Raw genomic sequence first — 22,285 nt, 5'->3', positions numbered from 1 at the left:
TCCTTTCCCTGGCGTCAGCACTCTGATATACCAAAGCCTCTTTTTCAGTGTTATTGAATTTAATATATATTTTCTCTTTCGGAAAGCGATTTTAGCCCAGATATATCTTCTCTTTGGGGTATAATTTCCCCCAAAACCCATATCTCCAGAAAGTCTTGAAAAGGGAACTTAAGGAGTATCTTTTCTGGAAACTAGTGTTTACCTTTCTACTTACAGGTAATTTGATGTCTGTTGTAGTCTCTGTCTCCGTGTTATACGTACAGCAAAGGGGTTTAGGGTTTTAGTTGTTCTTCTAGATCTGTGTAGGTTTTTTAGGGGATGTTTGGAGTAATTCGGCTGCTATAATTAAAAAGCATAAACCTGCACGAAACAGGCAAATAAACAGCATTCCAATTTGGGGAAAACCTGTGACTTACTCAAAAAAAAGCTTTAGAAAGTTAGCAATTTAGCGTAATGGCTAAAATTTTGTATAGTTATTCACAGAAATAACAACTAATCAAACTACAGATTTCTTGAATTCCAGAACTGGCACAGATCACAAGGACCAGAGCTGTCACACATCCAGTAAATATCTCTACCTGGCTATGGCAAAGAGCCACAACAGACAACCTCCTCCACAAGTACACATCCTTCAACATCCCAGAATGGAAAAAAGTAAAAACCAAAATGAGATTAAGGTCATTATGTTGAACATAGCACTCAAGGTATATGCTTTATACAGCCTATGTAAGTAAACACTGTCAATTCCTTTGCCTCCTATTCTTTGCCTATAAAATAGCAATCATAATATTTAAATAAGGACTGTCTAAGAAGTGTTATGATGAATTAGCCAGAATGTGTAAGCTACTTTGAAAATGAAGGCTTAAGTGCTGTCATTTAACTTTGATGTTATGGGGTGAGGAAGCAGAAGCTTTAGTGACAGACTGTGTCATATAAATTAAAACATTAATATTTAACAAAGAAATGGGTGATGAGGAATCAGGACGTGTGCATCTTGCTATTAGTCGTTGAGGCTGTAAGTGCAAGGACGGGCTTTGAGAGCTTGAGGTGCTGTAATTGTTTTAATTTAATTGCTAAACTTCATCTGCCCCCAATTAACAGGTATAAAACAGAATTTCACAGCAATGAAATGTTGTCAGCAATTATTTTGAAGGTAGGAACGTGTACACTGGCATTCCCTGAGCCGCTATTGCACCCAACTAAGTCAAACAATGGCCACATCCCTAAATGAAACCCTGTAACTAGCTAGCCACTGTCAAACTGGAATAAACATCACCGAAAACGCACAATTCAAGGTCTACGTGGGTTGCATACCAAACTTCTGCCTGGCCTGCCTTAGGAAAACACTCCACTTTCATAGTGTCCACCTCAAACGTTAGAAACATGAGTATTCTATAAGTGCTCTTAATATAGTCAATACATAGCATTCTCACTCAGAGACAGCTACTTATACTAATAAATCCTGACACCTTTCCTGATGCTACTCCCTCTGCTTAGAATGATTCTTCTCAGGCTTATGCTGTTACAGACCTTTGGAGTTTTTCCAGATCTAAACCAGATATAATCACTCTGTGCTCAAAAATACACATACATATACATATATGATAGCAACATAGAGGTATATTTAAGAGCCTGGCTTTTGGTTTTCTTACCAGACACTAAGTTAAAACTGTCATTTACTCTGAGTTATCACAATGACTGATCTATCTTTCTTGAGACTGAGTTTTTTTTAAGGAAGAAGAGGATAATAATACCTAATCCCAAGATTTGCCAAAATAATTAAATAAAATAATTATGTAAAGTGCTAAATCTAGCAAGTAATAAATGTATATTAGCTAATAATATTCTTCCTGCTGCAATCTCATTCTGCTTCAGAGTGTAAACTCTTCCTATCAGAGATTATGTATTAGGCAGTTAGTGTCCCTGAATCATGTAGGGTAATGCTTTGCACATGATAGGTACTCAGAAAGCATTTCTAAATATAATTAAAAGGTTTTTCCCTTTAAAAAATTTTTATGTATTTTGTTTATTTTTAAATTACAGCTGACATACAATATTATATTAGTTTCAGGTGTACAGCATAGTGGTCATTTACGTAACTTATGAATGATCACCTGATTAAGTCTAGTGTCCATCTGACACCACGCATAGTTATCACAATATTGCTGATTACATTCCCTATGCTGTACTTCACATCTCCATGGCTATTTTATAAGAGAAGACATTTTTAAATGAAGTTGAATGAAAAATATTAATTGAACAACATTTGATGAGCTTTTTCATTGTGAAGGCACAGCAAGAAATGAAAAAGATATCATTTCTGACCTTTAAATCTTTAAGGGCTTAGTCTAGTTAAAAATATATAAGTAAATATATATATATATATTTGCTCACAAGACGGTGAGTGAGAAGGACCTACTGAGCAGTACAAAGTGAAAGCTGCCTTGGCAAACACAATTATAAATGTCTTAAACTCAAAACTTATTTCCCTTCCTTTATTTTTTCCAAATATACTTCGCTCTGTGATTTTTCTTCTTGCTCCTACTCAAATCTCTGTTTCCATGGCAATACGTTTACACCTTGAAATTTGATCAGTGGAATGTCTACATTCGGTCTACAACTATATCTACTGCTCTCTCTTTTAAACTGCTCCTAGAAAAATTCGATTCTCCACTCTGTGATGTATATGAACTACGTAAATGCCTACCAAGTTAAGGCACATTTCTCACCTCATCCTTCAGTACTGTATAAAGGTTCTTACATAGGACAATTTTAGGTACATTTTTAATATTTAATAAAACAAGTAAAATCAAAACGAATCATACAAATTCTGTGATGTGAACTACGTATGATTCAAGCTTGTTCAGATTCGAGCTCTTTATCCAATACAAACACAACATTTAGAGAGCTACTTACAATCAAAACCAGAAAAAAGAAGACTGCCAGTAACAGAATTATCCAACAAGGACTTATTTCCTACCACCTGATCCTGAGTTTGGCTAGACGCTGGGTTTCTCCTGCCAGAACCTCAGAATTGTTAAGGGAACCCTAATTGCTATTGAGGTTTTCCACTGATGTGCTCTAAACCCTACTCCTATTAGACTCTTTAATGCTGCCTGATTTACTCTTAATTCCTCTGTTTTGAGTTGTGCTGCCAAAATCCTAAAGATCTGAAACACGCCATTACCTCAAAATAGATAGTCGATGTGACTATTCCGAAAACCAATCAGATTCTGGAGAACGTCTGCCAAATGCCACAAGCTACGTGGGTGCCCTGTAATCAAATTGTTGGTAGTAACTCATAGAGCAGGTGTTCCCTTGAGCTTCTGAAGGCGCATGGAAGTCCTTGTAACTAAGCCGGGAGTGCAGCCCAGGTTGAAGGAGGCCCCCAGATGCCAAAGGATTGCTTTTAGAAAAACCTCAAAGTAGACAGAGGACTCATAGATTAGGTTCTGGTGTTCCTTCAAGAATTCTAATACGGAAAGCTCCTAATTACGGAGCAACCCAAGAGTTACCATGAAAATTTCTAAAATGGTTATCCATGAATAGGATCAATACCTAGAAAAATTTCCAACCCCATGACAGAGCTTTGACCGCTGCAGCAAAACCTAATGCTGACTAATCTCTAATGACTCACGTGTATGATCTCCAGACTGAACAAAGGCAAGCAACCTGGATTTTCTCTGTTGATCCTGCTTATCATGATATATGGAAGAAAGCTGTCTCTCACCAAATCCTAAATCTAAAACAGAGTAACTAGAAAATGAATTGAAACTATTTTTAAATGCCTAAATTCCTTTAACATCTAAACTTTCCTCAACAAATTAAAACCGGCTATACAATTTTGTAGTTTGCCCCAATGGGTCGAATAATCTCGTTTATTTTCTTGTTGCATTTTACTCAACTTCAATCTCTAACTACATCATTCACGATACACCACACTGTCCCGAATTAATCCTTAACATTCCATTTGAATGCACCCACAATTCTGGGCATGATAATCAATATTCCATGAAAAGCAAAATAACTCCTGAGAGATTTGCAATGTTGAAAAGCAAATGTTTTCATTCCTCGCATGAGGTGTGTTCTGGCCCATAAGGGCTGCCCTCCAACAGGCTTTGAAATATCCTTAGATTCTAAACCCTTACCTGAGAGACATCCAAGATGACTGCTATCAATTCTTTATCTCTCACAAATCTTTCTCCCTTAAATTTCCTCAATACATGGCAAAGAAGGAAGTCCAGCCAGCAGCGGCAGTTACCTGAGATGCCACTTACAGACCTCACTGCGAGCACACAGCCCACCTCCTTTGTGGGGCTGTGTGCACCCCTGACAGATGGTGGCATCTTTTCCCATCAAAGTTAGAAAAACGTAAAGAAGTTTGAAAAGCCTTTCTGAAACATTATAGCACTGTCCATACAATGCTATAATAAGATTTAGTGTTCGTACAAATATATTTATTAATGTATAATATAATATTTATGTATAAGGTATATAACGACACATATTTACAGTATTTTGTCGGTTTTCCATTAGTATGTATAAGTTTATATATGTATAGATATATTACATACATTTACATATGTATAACTACCCACCAAACTTTTTAACTCTCTACCCAAACTTCCAAAGTGTTTTTGGCTTTCGTGCTCAACCTCCCTACCCGCATTCCTGCACGCTCTTTCAAAATCTCAGCAACTGTTCCCTGCACCTTCCAGAATAAAGCAACACATGCTGGTTTTCTAACTTTTTCAATCCTACTTCCACCACCACCCTCAAAACTCGTCTTTCTCGTGTTATCCAGATTCCGTTTAATAAAGGCCCCACGAAAAGAAGTGGCAAAAAGGAGCAGCTGTGAATGTTACCAATACGTGTGTTCCTGTCTCATAGGTCTCTCGGATCAGCTTAAGACAACACTTTTTTTTATTATTATTTGTATATCATGGGAAGAATACTAGGTTTTGACATTTAAATATTCTGAGACTTAATTTCTTTGCCTGAAATGTTTAAAGAATCAAATGCAATTATATGTTAAAAGACTACAACGAATATCTGTTAATAATCACAGGTCTCACTTGCCCTGTCAATTCAATAGTATCTCCTAACACAAAACCCATGTGTTTCAGCTTGATAAGTTTTAAAGTAACTCAAATATTTTAAAAGTACCTCCCAAAGTGACTAAATAACAGACATATTGAAAACCTATGTAGTAAGCTTTCTGGATGCCGTGCCTTTCAAAGATATCTCAGTTGTCCTCTATATCCTTCTCTTGGGAGGAAGCATCCTCTTGACTTATTAAAAATCCAAAAAAATAGTAAACTTCTATTATCATACCTAGAAGTTATAAAAAAAGAAAAAGGAGCTTCCAAATCAATGGACTTCCTATGTGTGTCTGCAGGACCAGTAATTAACATTATGTTTTTAACTGCACAAAATCTTTACTTTTTTTTTTCATAGAGAAGTCATATGCTTTGGGCAGTGCAAAGAATCTGAGATTTCTAACTATTGTATGAAGGTACCCAGTTTCTATTTAACTGAATGAATTTATTGCCTAGTTTCAGCTGAATTATATTTTCATTTATACTCATATAACCTTTAAGGAGCAAAATCTCATATTCTATATATATATCCCCAAAATTACTTAATTCTTGCCCATCATTGCCTTAAAGATGTTACATATGAATTGAGGTCATAAAAAGCTGTGTTTGCTTTTTTCCTTCTGTCAGTTTTCCAATATGAAAAAATGAAGACCATAATACTTGTTCTAGTCACATTACTCACTGAATTAATACAAACATCAAATTATAATGCACAAGAAAGCTCTGAAGCATGCAAAGGATATTCACAGATGTACAGTGGTACTCAGGAATAGCATGCCCAACTCTTTAATAAAATACACCAGGTACAAAACAAAGTGTAATATCCTAAAACTTGAATTATATACATAATCTCATATTTTCAGTGTTCTCTCATGTATATCTGCTCAATGTCCCACACCCTCCGTTTTTATTTAAAAATGGAATGAATAAATAAATAACTGGGAACTATAAAGCTATTGTAGAAGAATAACTTATTTGCAAAACTAATCAAATTAAATCATTCTGACTCATGAAAGACACAGAATAAATGGTTCAGTTTTAAGCACATGTGTTTTCTCTGCTTGAATTACCCATGTAATTGTAGCTATGCAGAATCAGGCTAAATTCACTGCACATCTATAGTATTGTTATGATTTCGGTAAAATGGAAAGTCTCTAGAATCCCACTCACATCATTTTAAGACTAACTGAATATATATGACAGAGCAGCACTCAAGTAACTCCACGGGTCCATAAAAATAATGGGCCCAAAGTAATCCCGTGGATTGTTTCCATAGCGTTACACAGAATCATAATGAAATCATATTAGATAAATGAAATGGCATAAAGAATTTGAAAGGGTGTGAAGCATGAAACTCAAATGTCTAACCACTTAACTATAACACAGCTTTTATGTTAACAAATATCAATAATTCTCAATTTATCTAAATGAATTCTAGACCAGCTGAACAGGCTTGAAAATTCAGTACCACAGCAAAAAGTGGGGAATAGCACAAATAAGAAGGCGAGGAAGGGAAGAAACCAGTATAGTGTGTCAGCTAAGAGTGAGGAGAGCCCCAGAAGACGATGATCAACCTCCCTCCACACCTCTCCCCGCAAAATAAAGCAGTACTAGGCCAGCATTATCACTCTATATTACAAGTAACACAGTTCTGTTGTCCAAACAAAATGCTGAATTATACCTTCTTTTACTCTGGAAAATCTGCTCACAGATGGTGGCCTATACAAAGACAAATCCTATTCCCATCAATGTTTTTCCACATTACATCCACCTATCCAAGAAAGCCCTTCTCTCTACATCTGTATCTCCTCTACACCTCCTCTCCGAACTCTTACATCAAGACTCAGTTTCATCTCCGTCTATCACCAAGCCAGCACTTCCTGGTGCCAACACCAACGTGTACCACGTAGATAAATCCATGATGACTTCTGAAGATCGTGTCTGTCCACAGCTCTACTGAAGGTCCTAAACTGTTTACATACTGGCACCTGAAATGCACAGGCGGTTAAACTCTTTATTTAGCTAAAGGCTAAATGCTAGAAGCCCTGGGTTATGATCTCACAACCACCACTTATTGTCTCTAGTATTCAGACAAGTAATTGCATTTTTCCAATTTATCATGTGAAAAATGGTGATCACGATACTCTGCTCCATTTTCGAAGTGAATATATCCGAACACGGTAACACACAATAAAGTACTCTGAATTATGCAAGGGACACATACAGATGCAAAGCAGTACTGTTGCCATCATTTTAATTCAGACTATGAACTCTGAAGAAGCCAAATGTACATTTCCAACACACACACACACAAAAAAAAAAAAGAAAAGAAAAAAAAAGTAAGCCTAGATTAACCAAATCAGATTCAGTTAATCAACAGACAACATTATTTTAATAAATGTTTTTCATGAAAAATGATAATAGTGAGAATGATTCTTCAAAATCTGCAAAAATCAATCGTTTTCCACGAATGCTTTACCTAGGATGTTTCGAGCATTTGTTACAGCTTAGTATCACAGAAAACCACCATTTTCTTGAGTTCACACACAGCCACTTCTAACACTAAGTTGCTGTATGATCTTCAAGAAAGCACTCACCATTGTTAATGTCTACAGTTCTCACTGATAAAGCAGAGAGAGATGATCGATCACTGCAGGATTACCAGGAGTGTTAGATGAGATGACATAAATGACCCGGCATGCAGACATGCCCATTAACAGTACCCTCTGTAGATATTCTTACTGGGAAATTTAATATTAGGACCATCCAAATAAACCATGAGGTTCCTTCAAGTCAGGATATTGCCTACCTTGCTCCCTAACAACCTGTACCATAAATGATTCTTTTGAGACTAAATTAGCAAATAAATGTGCTTCAAGTCAAGCTGAGAGTTAATACACATGATGCAATTTCAGCTCAATTAACTGCTAAATTGGGTGGATAGTGACTATATAGAGAGTCAATAAAAATGCAAAAAAAGAGAGAGATCAACGGACATACTTTATGGAAGAGAGATTTTTTTTGTCCTGGGACTTGGAGGATAACCATGACCTGAATAAACTACACTAATAGCAAGGGTATTAGGTTGAGAAAACAGCTAGAAGGTAATATATATACTCTTTAATCTTCCCAGAAACTCCATGAGGTAAGGGACTATTATAATCCCCATTTTTCAGATGAAGAACCTGAGACAAAGAGAGAGATGAAGTAGCTCGATTAAGTCACAGAAAACAATGGAGCCAGGACAAAAATACAGGCAGTCTACCTTCAGGGTCCATGCACTTAACCACAGAGAGTGACAGAGGAAACTCCCAAAATTTTTAAGCAGGAAAGTGAGTATGCCTCACTCTATCACTTGTAAACAACAGTATCCCCTAACTAGTTTAAAATATCAGTTCAGAAAATCTTTTGGTGGGTCAGAGAACCAGGCAATGCCACATAGCTGGAAACAGTATGGGCGGAGAAAAGCCAAACCAAACCGCAAGCTTCTTCTAGTGAAAACACCTCCACTACTGTCTTCCACTATTTGATGCCAGAAAGATTGTCACAACCTTCCCCCAAAGAGCCAGAAGTTCCTGCTCCTACACTTACCCAACAAGCAGTCTTTCTAAGAGCAGGCGGCCTTTCATTGCTACCTTTTCATCCCTCTGTTGTGTAGTGCAACTGACTGGCAACAAGTCCATACCTTAGCTGCAAGAGAGTCTAGAAACAGTGGGGGGGGTTGTTGTTGTTGTTGTTGTTTTCAAATAGTTTATCTTAAGTGGATTGGAATCACAACATGGGAAGCTAACAAAACATCAAGATGATAAACAAAAGATGTCAGGCTATTGCAAAGGGCCACTACACACTGATAACATGTAGGCTGAGAAGTTTGGGTAAACAATGTCATAAAGCTACATAAAGTAGGTCAGATCTTGTGGGTACAACTTCGCTTCATTTGGAAACAATTTACTTTTTCTAACAAAGGCCATAAGTCTCTGAGTAAGGCATTTTTCAACACATAAAGATGGTAATTCATGTAATTAAAAACTAGAAATATCAATTACTTGATGACTTTGTCCCCAACTATTTCAAAATGGTATAGCATAAAAATATGCATCATTTTTTCCTATAAGGAATAGCAAAATATATGAATTTAGGACACTGGCCATGTTATATATCACATTATTTTGCCTCTTACAGTTTTCTCATACTTTTGTAAATAATTTTCCAAGAAAATATGAATTTTGAATGGTGGTAATATAACTTATCTTTGTGAAAATAAAAATGTTTCTAGTTTGTTTTGTTTAGAGAAAGTTAGCTACCTAGGATGGCATACAGTATTTCTGGGTAAAGCCCAAGAATACAGAACTAGACACTTACTTTTAAATGTTCATTATGAGTAAAGCAGGTAAACATATATATTGACAGTACAATATTTAAACTGATAATGGAATCATGAAACAACATAATTTTTGAGTCTCATTAATATTAAAATTTTTAAGATTTATGTGACTACCTGGACATGTATTTTAATTTACATACACAAAATATTTTACATCATGAAATAGATTCAGACTAACAATAACAATTTTAAGAGCAGTTTTTTTTTTACTGATTACTTAATATACAGCATACTATGCTAAGCATTCTATAATTTCATTTTTTTCTATTTGAATTCTATACCCTTTATTATACCTGAATATATATAACTATATATAAAACTATAGGAAAATATTTCATATCCTTCTCAGGAATATTTCTGTAGTTCAAAAACACTGTATGAAATGTGAATATACCCCAGGGACAATATTCTCAGGAGGCTAAGGCAAACTCTCTGCTTATATGTATTTGTGGAATATCAATGTGATCAGAAGCCATTGTGGCAAATAAAATTTAATGAGAAGAGCAAATGACAACATACAGTCACACAATATGAATGGAAACATAATTTTATCTCTATCTATTTTATGACTTGATAAAACAATAGATATTAAAGGTTTTGCAATATTGTTGACATTAGTTTCATATTAATATTTCATATTTATAGTGATGACATATATGAAAATCATATCCCTGTGCAAAATAATTGATGGTAAAATATTGAAGAAAATTTCAGGAGATACCCAAGTTTTTAGTGAGTATAATATTGACTGGAGAAAAAAAATATATATATGACCTTGTACATGAGAAGGTTGTATGTATGGGCCTGAAGATAACTTCCAGACTGCTGGGTCTCTAATGTGCCAGTACCACTGCATTGTTCACAGAAAATACTTCGCTTTTTGTTTTTTTTTTTAGGAAATAAAAAATTAATGACCCATTTTTAAATGTTCTGAATAATCATCTTTTATGAAATGACAAACTTGGAAGTAACCCAGGAGACTTGTTTTACTGCTTTGCCGTAGGTGACTTACACAAGGGAATTTGGAGGTTTCAACCCACAGTTGCATTAATTTCTTTCAAATTAAAAATAAGATAAGTATATAACTGAGGTTTAAAACAAAGGAAACCTTAAAAAAGTTCATTCTTTATTTTACTTTTAAAGAATAAGGTTCTTATTTAGTAGACACGAGCTTTAAGACTGAATAATCTCAGTCATCATTTTCATGGCTTTATTGAAAAAAAAATTGGTTATGACAAGAACACAGCAGTGAAATTGAAATTTGAGAGTTGGAAACAGAATTGATCATGGGAACTGATATGAGTTACCTGACGATCAGAGTTCATTTACAATTGCTGGGTAATACATATTTCTTTACTAAGAAAATATTCTGACAATATTTCCTTAAGATAAGAGAAAGGACTGACCAGTGGATCAGACACAGATTCATTTTTCCACAGGCCACAGATACCACCACTCAGCAAGACAATAAACTGATCAAACTTTCCACTAAGTTAAATGTGCTTTGGTAGTAAAGTACACATTTTTCTCAGTGAAAAGCAATAATAATTTTTTAAAAAAAGCAATTGTTGATATCTTTATGTTGTTACATATTTATAAAATTCTGGATCCTCGAAATCTGTGACAGAGAAACAGAAGTTTTGTAGAAGGTGACTCTAATATGTGGTTGTCAGCTCTGCTCAATTTGTTGAATCCTGAAACTGATAGGCACGGTAAAATAAAGTTTTGCCCATGTGACGATCAGGCAATATTTTTGCACATTTTTACCTATTATTAAATAAAATCATTATTTTATATTAAACATATCTTATATAGTAGGATATTTTTTAACATCTTAAGTAATTAAGATAAAGAGAGAGTCCAAGAGTTCATACTTTACTGCAAGCTAATATGGACAGTGGCCATTGAATCTCTGTAGGTCAATTTACAATTATTGGAGTTCTGCACTACTAATTGTCATCAGATCTGCTTAAATCCTTCTTAAACATTAAAATTCTTATGTTCTCAGACATAAGAATTCTAGTTTCTGATCCGAATAAGTATGGGCCTTGAGCACAGGTGATCAACAGGACTGAGATGACAAGATACAAATAACCTTACATTCCACATAAAACTTCTTGCTCCACGGTCAGAAGAAAGGTGTTGTGAAGGCCAACACTCATCAAAGATGCATCCATCATTAAGTAAAAATAAGGCTATTTACTGACACAAGCCTGCTGCTATAACGAGCAGGTTTTTTAAGAAGTTACTTCCTGTTTGAACTATCTGAAGCAATCACTGCTTAAGTCTCACTTTAGCCATTCGGTTAAGTAATCCATACTAGCTCTCTTGTATGGATGGGTATAAATCATCAGTTTCCTGCTTTTTTTATTTTTAACTGTGGTAATGAACACATAATATAAAATTGACCCTCTTAACCAATTTTTATGTGCATTTAGTAGTGTTAATAATATTCACACTGTTATATAACAGATCTCTAGAACTTTTTAATCTTGCAAAACTGAAAATCTTGTCTCCATCAAAGAACTCCCCACTGCTGCCTCCACACAACCCCTAACAAGCACCATTATATTTTGTTTCATGATTTTGAGCACTCTTGATTCTAGCCTTTTATTTTTAACCTATCTGTATCTTTATATTCAAAGGGAGTTTCTTATAGACAGCATACAGTTGGGTCTTGCTTTTATTTTTAATCTGACAATCTGTCTTTTAAAAGGAGTGCTTAAACCATTTGCATTTCACATAATTATCGACATATTGTGTTTAAATGTACCATCTTGCTATGTTTTCTATTTCTCTATCTGTTCTTTGTTCATTTTTTCATCTTTTCCTGCCTTCTTTAGATAAAACTGAGTATTTAAAAAAAATGTTTCCAGTTTATCTCCACCACTTGTTTCTTAACTATAGCTGGTGGTTTTATTTTGTGAGTGTCTCTGTGTGTGTTTGTGTGTGTGTGGAATTGCTCTAGAATTCACAATATACAACTTTTAACTTAGCACAGTCCACCTTCAAATAATACCACTCCACGTCACATGTACAATAGTATATTTCGTTCATTCTCCCATCTCTGTGGTACTGCTGTTACTCGTTTCAATCGATAATGTTATAAACTCTATAATGCGTGATTATCATGTTTGTTTTGAGCAATTTTCTTTTAAAAATAGATTTTTTTAAATCTTTTATATTTGCCTAGATAGTTAGCATTTGAGTGCTCCTCATGTCTTTCCTGTGTAGATGCAAATTTCTCCAGCGTCCTTTTTCTTCCACCTAAGCTCGCTTGTTCTCCTGTCCTGAATGGTGTCTGCTCCCAAGTCTGATTTTTGTTCCTCTGTATGTCAAGTATACTCCTCCCTTCTCATCTAGATGCTTTTAAGACTACTCTTCATTGCTTGTTTTCGGCAATTTGATTATTATATGACCATGTGTGGTTTCTTCTGCTTGGAGCTCAATGCACATCTTGAATTTGTGAATTTATAATTTTCGTCACATTTGGATACAGTCCAGCCAGTTTTCCTTCAAATATTTTTTCTGACCCCTCCCCACTCCTGACAGTCCAATTGTACATGTAATTAGACAACTAGAGATCGTTCCATAGGTCACCGAGGCTCTGTTCATTTTTTTTTTCCAGTCTTTTTCTCTATCTGATCAATCTGATCAATTTTGATCAAATGCCAGACATTGTGACTTTAATATTACTGAGGCCTAGATCTTGTTGTCTTCCTTCAGAGTACTGGATTTGGTTAAGCAAATCCAGTTAAGCAAGTAGCAGATCAGTTTGATTCTTTCATCGCTTGCTTCTCAGGCCTGTCCTGACAAGGTCCATATTGTGGGACTAATTCAGCCCCATCAGTAAGCTCTGACCCTTCTGAGACCTCTACCAAACACCTTAGGTATAAAGACGTCTCTCCATCATGGTCTGTGTGAATTTCATGAGAGCTCTAAGGACTGTTCAGCCTACTGTGTTCCTTGCTCTTTCCTTGCCTTCCTCCACAAACAGGCAGATCATTACTCAGCCAAACCCTAAGGGGCCCACTGTAGGTCTGGAGCCCTCTCTTTGTGCAGCTCTTTCCTCTCCATTACTAACCTCCCCAGATTCCCCTGCCTGTTTATCTCAGGGTGACTGCTGGGCCCTGTTTGGCTTCTCCCTCCCTCGCTGCCTTGACTCCCAGCAGTAGGCTGAGGCAATCAGAGTTTTCCTCTTTTTTTTTTTTTGCCCTACTCCCAAGAATCACTGTCATTAAACTGCCTGTTGTCCAATATGTAAAAAACATTCCACATGTTTTGTCTGGTTTTCTAGTTGTTTATGATGGGAAATCAGTTCTCACAGCAGTTAATCTCTGGTGGTCAGAAGCAAAAGTCCTCCAAGGGTTAAATAAGACATTTTCCTGAGGCACTTTATAAACTGTGAATTGGTATGCAAATATTAGCACAAGAAAACACATCTTGACATAGAGAAACACATGCCTCATGGTCCAGATTTTTTTTTTTTTCATTCTACTGCAAAGATTAGTAAATGAAGGAGAACACGATTATGCATAAGCTGAAATATTCTGGAAAGGTTAATTTCCCCCAGATCAAAATTCCCAAATTACTCAGTACATGAAGTTTCTTTAAGAAGTGTTCCTTTTTACAAAGCAATGACCCTATAAAAATGCAAATACTTAACTCTTAGAAAGAATAGCATTTTATATTCTCCTCAATTAATCAAACTGTAGTTAGAACTAGACATCTCTTGGTACCATGAACCATTACAGACAGAATAGAGGATTGGATGTCTGAATTGAGGGTGGAGGAGAATGAAGTTGAAGAAGAAAGTATATTACTAATGGGAAAGAAGAAGGGCAAAATTATCGACTTCATAGCTTTGCCCAGGGCAGGCCCCGAGGGAAAGGATTTGTCTGCCTGCTATATTTCCCTCTGGTACTATCTGTAATTACTATCACAGCTCATTGATTTTCAATTCTTTCTATTAATACATTTATTGGCCATTCTGACATTATTAAAATCAGTTCAACTCCGCTTCTTCAGTGGAAGATATCTCTCTTCCCTAAAATATGAAGTTTGCAAGTGCAGGTATTTTTTTTTTCCTGCTTTTTTCTTTAAATGGTCTTCTCATATTAGCAATCGCACAGATTCTGCATATGTTTTTCTTTGAAGTCAGTTAGGGACATGCAAAGATTTCGCTACAGATCAAAAGATCTCAAACAGTGGGTTATCAGGGAATATTAAATGATAAGCAAATTTATGTGTCTAAGATAATTCTAGCAATTTACTAGCTATGTTGGATCCCAATCCACAGTAGGGGAGGTAATAGCGAGGCTCTGTAAAAGGGTAATGCAAGTGGCATTTTTATGATGCCTTCTCTTCTGATAAAGTCATCATAGTAGCGCCATCTTAGGAAGCTTTTATACACAGAGATAAATTAAATTTTGGTTAAACATAGTGGTTTATTGAGGAATAGAAAAAGTTAGGTTTGTTGTTGGTTTTTTTCCCTTAAAGCTACTGAATATTAATATTACTAATTGTCTTAAATAAGCATTCCATGGCACATATCTAGGTTCAGCTACAAAACTTACATCTGTCTATTTCTTTAAGCCTAAGAATTGGGGTCTTTTCAAAATAGCACCTATCTCAAAATCCTGCCGATTCTACAATGTGGCACTGGCTCTCACATATAAACAGCATCTGAATTAATCACCACCTATTGAGTCCTGCCTATCTATAAACTTCTTGTATGAAAAATAACAAGAAACACAAACACAAGCTCTGCTCTTGAAGAAGTTGTAATAGAATCGGCTGAATGGTACTAGTCAGTTCTTTATCCTTGACACCTTTATGAATGTCCTACAGAATGGTTTGCAAATGTTACTACAAGCCGCCTCCAGAGAAAAGACCATTATGTACCACAACTAAAGTTAGGGAGCTCTGCGGTATCTCTGGTCTGACCAGGGCTAATATTTTCTGCTAGTGGGGCAAGGAGAATACAATTCGACCTACACCTGTCTGCTGCCGTTTCTATACCCTACCCAGCCACATGGTTGTGGCAGACATTGGGTTCACTTCTCCAATGAACACATAGGGGTGTTTTACCATGCTATTACTGACTGCCTGTAACACCTAAAATTACCAAAACTCCAAATATCTTTCTCTTTCTCTGCCACACTATTGCCACTAGTCTACATACCACAAGGATCAGAAGAGCACCTGCCTCTATAAGAGAAGAGACAAAGTAACCAAGGGTTTCAACACTGTTGTGGTTGGTCCAGGGACTCAGGTCAGCTCCTTTCCTGTGGCAGATTCTTCAGGCCTTAGAAAACGACCAGTGAGGATAAGTAAGAAATGTTTCTTAATGTCTCCCTCTGACACCTTTGCACCTGTGCATTTTTTTATATTCTTACTTAGAGAGTTCTTCCTTTCTTTTTTAAATGTTACTGTAACAAATTTCAAACATCTACAAAATTAGGCAGAATAATTAAATCATTCTGTACCCATCACCCAGCTTCGATAATGATGGAATCATGACCAATCTCATTTCTATATCAATCCATTCTTCCCTCCATTTTATTTTGCAGCAAATCCAAGACATTTCATCATTTCATCTGTAAATACATCAACAAATATCCTTAAAGTGTATGAACTCAGAACTTTTTTCAAAAAAAATGGTCCCAATTACCATCATTACATCAAAATATTATGTCATTTAATAAGGGTTCCGATCTTTTAGAGCTAAAAATTAACACAGATGTTGAAATCTCCAGTAAGTAACCTTATAAGAATTGCAACAATAGAAAGTGAAGCAATAGAGCCCTTTTTATTCCTGTTTTTCTTCATAAGGAGACCATGTACTCAGCACCTACTCTACGCAAAAGGCTCTTGCGAGGCTGGGTAATTCACTTCACTTTCAAGTGAGGAGAAATCAGCAAATGGAAACCAAACATGACCCACACTGCTGGCACCTGGCTGAGCAAGCATCTGAACTCAGGTCTGTCTCTCTTTGAAGTCCATGAATTTTTACTGCTGCACACAAGTTGCTTCATTGTAGCAGCATTATTAAACTCATAACTGGAAATGCTTTCTCTCATTCCTTGCCCACTTTCAGATTCATAGAATGTCAGACTAAATGTGGGAAGGCCTCTTCTCCTGCTGTACAGACGAGGTCCCAGAGAACTGGAGATATGAAGTAACCTCTTAAAGTCATTCAAGCTGGTAAACCACAGGGCCAGGAACAAAATCGCATTTCATGTCTTTGAGGCAGGTCCCTTTCTGTTCATACCGCCTTATATCTGGATCTAATAGTTCCAGTATTCTTCTACCTGCTTTAGTCCTTTGCTTAATAACACATTAGAACATCCAAAAGCCAGCAGCGTTTGGGAAGCTCTTGTAATGGCAGGACACGAGCGCCAAAGGTCACAGACAAAGTCACTGCGACACTCCTTGCTGTGCTCCTGAAGTGTATCACAAGAGCGCATGCCCTTCCTGTGGACTGCTTAGCAGCGTGTGCTGTATTACTACTGACAAGCCTGAAAACTGAAGTCACGTTTCAGGAGACTGCAGTAACAATCGACTTAGATATACACAAAACTAAGGATGTGCGAATCTGAGAACGCTGAAGAGAAGGCACACAGAGTTGATGGCAATATGCCACCGTATCTATCCAGGGCACATGGGTATAAGACAAAGACTTCTGCCACCAGTGAGAATGTGGCTTTCGAATATTTCCAGTTCTTATGTTCACAACAACCCTGGGAGGCGGCTTGAGCAGGTTTATACCGAGCTATTGACTGGTTTCCTATTTTTCACTATGCTAGTTATAATGCTTGGATGAGCTGAACAAAACGAGTATTTATTGAGCACTTGCCATGTGCCAGGAACTACTAGGAAAATATAAGAAATAGTTCTTGCCCTCTAAGAACTTACAATCTGATTGAAGAAACATGACCACATATATAAACGAAGTGGATAACCTATCGCTGAAATATGCCCATTAGGTCTTGAATTCCCTGGAGGGGGGCAGGAAGACATGTAGAGACCAGAAGAAGACCCAAGGGACTATTTACAGCAAGAAGGAAAGGCTAAGCATATGCCTTCACGTGCACTGCAACATGAGCTTCGTGTAAAGTAGCGTGTCTTCACAATGCTGTGGTCGCCTGAAAGGCAGACTAACTCTTCTCCCCTCCAAGACTGAAGGTTTATGTCTGTGACTTATAAAGAAAGTCTAAAAACTAGGTTTTCCAGAGTGGTAACAGACTCCAATCAACTTCAGGCTTTCTCATTCATGGCTGTGATGTACAGTTGCATTTCTATAACTTTTTGTTCACTGTAACTACTAACATGTCTCATCTTTTCAAAAGCCAATAAACGCACATTATTTTCATGTCACCACTATGTTTATATTTTCTTGAAGAATAAAACTCCAACTAACCTTAATAGTAAATGAGGAAAGAGTCTAGCAAGATCGAAGTCAAAAAAATCTTCAGAATTCTAGCATACCTTATCTAAAAATAGTTCTGAGATTCTGAAATTATATAGTCTATCACTCTATTATCTCCAATGAAAAAACTCTAGTGAAGTGACCAAATAGAATTCACTAAGTTTCTAGATTATTATCTTCAATTTCAAAGAAGAGTTGATTTAAGGCATTACAAATTACTAAATACAAATTACTGTATTCTGTAAGCAGTTGTCATAATATATTTAATTAAATACTGCTGGTTGATTCTCTTGAAGTTTTACAGTAAAACAGAATGAAATATATCTGTTACAAATTTAAGAAGTACACACAAAAAAACTAAGAAAAAGAATAAAATCAAGTTTCTAATTTCCTTCAACATATGCAGTCTAAGTTAGGGTTAAAAGACCAACATTAGCTCCATTCACAAGGACAAAAGTAGATTTTAATAAACAGGCATTAAGTAAAATCCATGAACCTACAATTTTTCCTGTCCCTATTTCAGGATAGAAAAATAGTTTCTATAAATAATGTGACTTGAGGTTCTTATTCACTCTGAAAAATCTCTGGGAATATTGGCTTTTGTTTTTTTGTGCACTTAAATCTTCCATGCAGACCTTACCTTAGAGGGAATGCAGTTCGTATTAATATGATGGCTAAGTGGAGGGCCAGGGGACGGGGGGAGCAATTGGAGAGATCGTTTTATGAACGTTATAGATGTCTAATCAATGTACTGTATACTTGAAACTAATTTAAATAAATTTATTTTAAAAAATGAAAAATGATAATAAAAGGGAAAGAAGTATTAGATATCATTAAAGATTCCCAGGACTGGTGACGACAATACACTATCCTGGCTTTGACTAGTGGTCCAGGTAGTATTTTCTGACATTTTTGCCTTCCTCCAAACAGGCATGACTTGAGTAGATCTCCTGCTATTCAACTGAAGAATATATGTATTATGAAATTAAAAACATTGTGAAATATGCCACTTTTCCATCTGCAGTGGAAAAAAGGCTACCCTCTGAATGAAATGTTATGGTTGATATCATTTGTTAATCTTAAAGATGGGTTGTGCACAAATATATTCCGTTAAACTGATACAAATGCATTTAGATTAAAAAAAAAAAAAAAAAAAACAGAGCTCCAAAGAAATAAAACAAATCTTTCCTGTGGTTCCATTAAACAAAAAGGTAAGAACTACTGACTTTGTAGGTTATTGAGTTTAACTTGATGAGTCAGGCTAGAATATCCAGATGAAAACTTAATTTTCTCTGAAGGTTTGTCTACACTGAACAAATAATATAACAGCCACACAGTCTTTTCTTCACTGATGCTCTATTGCCTGAGTCTTGCATTGAACAGAGAGTCCGTCATTATGTCACATACAGAACTGTGGAGTTGTACAACGGGTTGATATAGTCCAAAGTTCACTTCAGAGCTGTGACAATCAACACTGAGCACAAAGGTGAAATGATATCCTCTACATGACAATGGTGGGTTTCATATACAAGCTTACACTAAAGAAAAGAAATATATATTGAAATGCTCAGAAATGAGAAAGTTATTGGAGAAACCCTCTAAATGCTGCATCCAGATCGACACCCTTGGATTCCTCATAGAAATCCTTTTGGTACAACAGTATTCTAACCCCTTAAATGATATCTAAGATGAATTCATAACCACTGATTTTTATAACAGTGACATATTATTCACATTTAAAAATTTTTTGATTGTTCCATTACAAAATAGTGCTCATGTTTAGTTTTGATTTTATAAATGAGATATAGTAATCAGATTAAGATTCGATATTTATATAATTTATGTCCTTTTTTCAGATCTGTACTGCCACAGTGTTGATGGTTTAATAAGACAGGCAGGCAGTGTGCACTCAGATGCACAAGCAGTGCCTGCTTTCTTAAAAACAAAATGTGGTCAGCTGATGCTGCAAGCAATCACACCGCCCTTATGATTTTAACTAATAAGGCTGTAAATGTTAAAATGTTAACAACTATAATCTCTAACATCTTTTTTTTAAAAAAAAGCTAGCTGTGCTCATAAACCTTTATATTTCTGGTAGCCATAAATTGTCAATCTGGCTATACACTGTTAAATAAGCTTTCTTCTGCTTTTACGCACTTTTCAGACTCATGGACTGCAATTTCATCAATTGTCCCCTCTCCTCATGGAGTGAAAAGGGATAAATATAAATGTCAAAAGAGAAATTCACTCAACAGACAGTAACTTTCCCATTCCTAGACTCTGTAATTTCCTAAGAAAGAACCAAGCTATTGACATTGAAGTTATATTCCTATTTTATTTTTTTATTACTTCCTCTTCGTTTTGGATTTTTATTAGCCTTTCAAAACATTCACCAAATTAAATAAAGCTATATGGTTCTTATAAGGTCACTATGCCTTCCTGATTTCCAACAGCTACCTTTTCCCGGTTAGTAATATTTGAGGTTGCTAATGCATGAGAATACAACACAGTCTTAGATGATTTTTCTCAATAGAGAAAAGCTTAGGCAAGTGAAAAATCTGGAGCGTCCTACCAATCTCAGGAAATGACTGCCACTATCTTAAAGAGAAGGGGGTGGGCGGTGTCAGGAACTTCTGCTTACCCCTTGTTCAGATTCCAAAAGCTCTGTTTTGACTCTGACTGCCGGCATCCCATCAAGCATTAACATTCTGTTCTCAAAGGTGTTGATATTCTGAGAATAAAAAAAGAGAGAGGAAAATTCAGCTGTAAAGCATTCAAAAAGAAGACATCTGGTAGTCTTCCTTCACTGCAGTACATTTAGTACTGCTAACCTAATTTTTTAACAATGAAGTACAATTAAATGAAAATACCAGCATGACCAATTATCTCCTCATTCTGAACTTCCATTTGAAATAAGGACCAAGAAGTTGAATTAATCAGTCTGAATCTCTGACCTCAGGGGTTATAGGTCAGACTATAATAAACTGGAGTAAGGAAACCTTACATTAATTTATATGGGGCTGGAACAATTCATCACAATTTTGCAACAGTGGAAGGAAATATAAGGCAATTTTCTCTCTTCCTTAGTTCTGGAGGTTGTACTACATACAGAAATCCATAAAGGAGAAAACAGATAAAAATGATTTATACACGCACGTACTATAGCCAAAGTCTAAATAATTTTAAAAACAAAATAATTCTGGACACACTGAATTTTAGTATCATGGCAATTCTAATCAAATGAAAATTTTTACATAACGCCCTCAAACATCTACTTTAAAAACAACTGACATTGAGTCTTGGATTAAGAGTTAATTCTTAAGCTGAAGTCACAACCAAAGAATAAATAACAATTTGCTTTTATTCTTTTATATGTTTGGCTCAATTTGACACATTTTGAAAGGAAACCCTTTCTAATGTGGCTCAATAGAATTTCAAACTACATTTATAAAAATACTAAATCAAGGTTACTTTCTACTAATTTTTACTGCTTTTGGGATTTTCTGAAGTCAAGAACCTATGAAGGGAGTCAGAGAGCCACATGTCAGTGCTTGCTTAAGACCAAAATCAAACTCGTGCATTAAAACGTGTAGAATGCCAACTTTACCCTTATATACTTACTAAACTGAGAAAGTGAAATGACTAAATTTGACTAAGTTTTTAGAATAGTCCCTTCACTCAAGTACAGAATGTAACCATGTGACACTAAAATAATCTTATTAAAAGAAAAAGAGATCTATTTCTAAATACTTTGCCTACCTAATGACAAACATTAATATTATTTGTAAACCTTCAAGGTTTTCGTCTTTCATATTGTAGTTATTTTTGTACCAGTTAAATAAAAACAACTCCCACTTCAACAAATCATAAATTAAATGTTTTATTACCAAATAATACCAACAGAGTGCAGTATAGTGAAGCTCTAATTATTTCAGTCTTAACTCCTCTTTGTTTAAGAGAAATACTCTAAGAAATAAAATTTATAGGGCCTCTTCTCACAACTATTTGCTCTGAAAAATCAACAAGGAAAAAGCAAATTTACTCTAGAGTTAACTAATGAGCATTTAAAAATTCCATGCTACCTAATCTTTTAGGCAATAAAAAAGAAACAAATTATGCTCATGTTCTTTTCTTAGAAATGTAAAATATTACTAAAATTGGCAGGATTCTTTTTTTTTTTAAGTTTTGCTCATAACTTGTCTTTATTTTTTTTTAAAAGGATTTTGTTTCCTAATAGATAGCTTAGATCTGACAGAATTGTGATATCACTGGTGAGCTCACTTAATTTGTTCCAAGCTTAAAATCCTTCCATGGAGGCTGGTGAGTTGTTTACACATCAGGCATGGATCTCAAATCCTAATGTGTTACTTG

At 35.6% G+C, this 22,285-nt stretch overlaps 1 protein-coding gene across 6 annotated transcripts in view; it reads right to left on the bottom strand.

Annotated features, from left to right (window-relative positions):
• The window catches only part of KLF12 (Kruppel like factor 12), a 380,697-nt gene that overhangs the window by 196,130 nt on the left and 162,282 nt on the right, over nucleotides 1-22,285 (bottom strand). For all 6 annotated transcript variants that reach the window (XM_036228902.1, XM_016133384.2, XM_016133393.2 and 3 more), the window contains one exon: nucleotides 20,556-20,645. In XM_036228902.1, the coding sequence (XP_036084795.1) occupies nucleotides 20,556-20,645 (90 nt within the window). The remainder of the gene's footprint in view (nucleotides 1-20,555; nucleotides 20,646-22,285) is intronic.

This window comes from Rousettus aegyptiacus, unplaced genomic scaffold, assembly GCF_014176215.1.
Source record: "Rousettus aegyptiacus isolate mRouAeg1 unplaced genomic scaffold, mRouAeg1.p scaffold_m13_p_11, whole genome shotgun sequence".
NCBI classification, from domain to species: domain Eukaryota; kingdom Metazoa; phylum Chordata; class Mammalia; order Chiroptera; family Pteropodidae; genus Rousettus; species Rousettus aegyptiacus.
The sequence above is the reverse complement of the archived record's forward strand: the minus strand, read 5'-3'. Positions and strand labels throughout refer to the sequence as shown.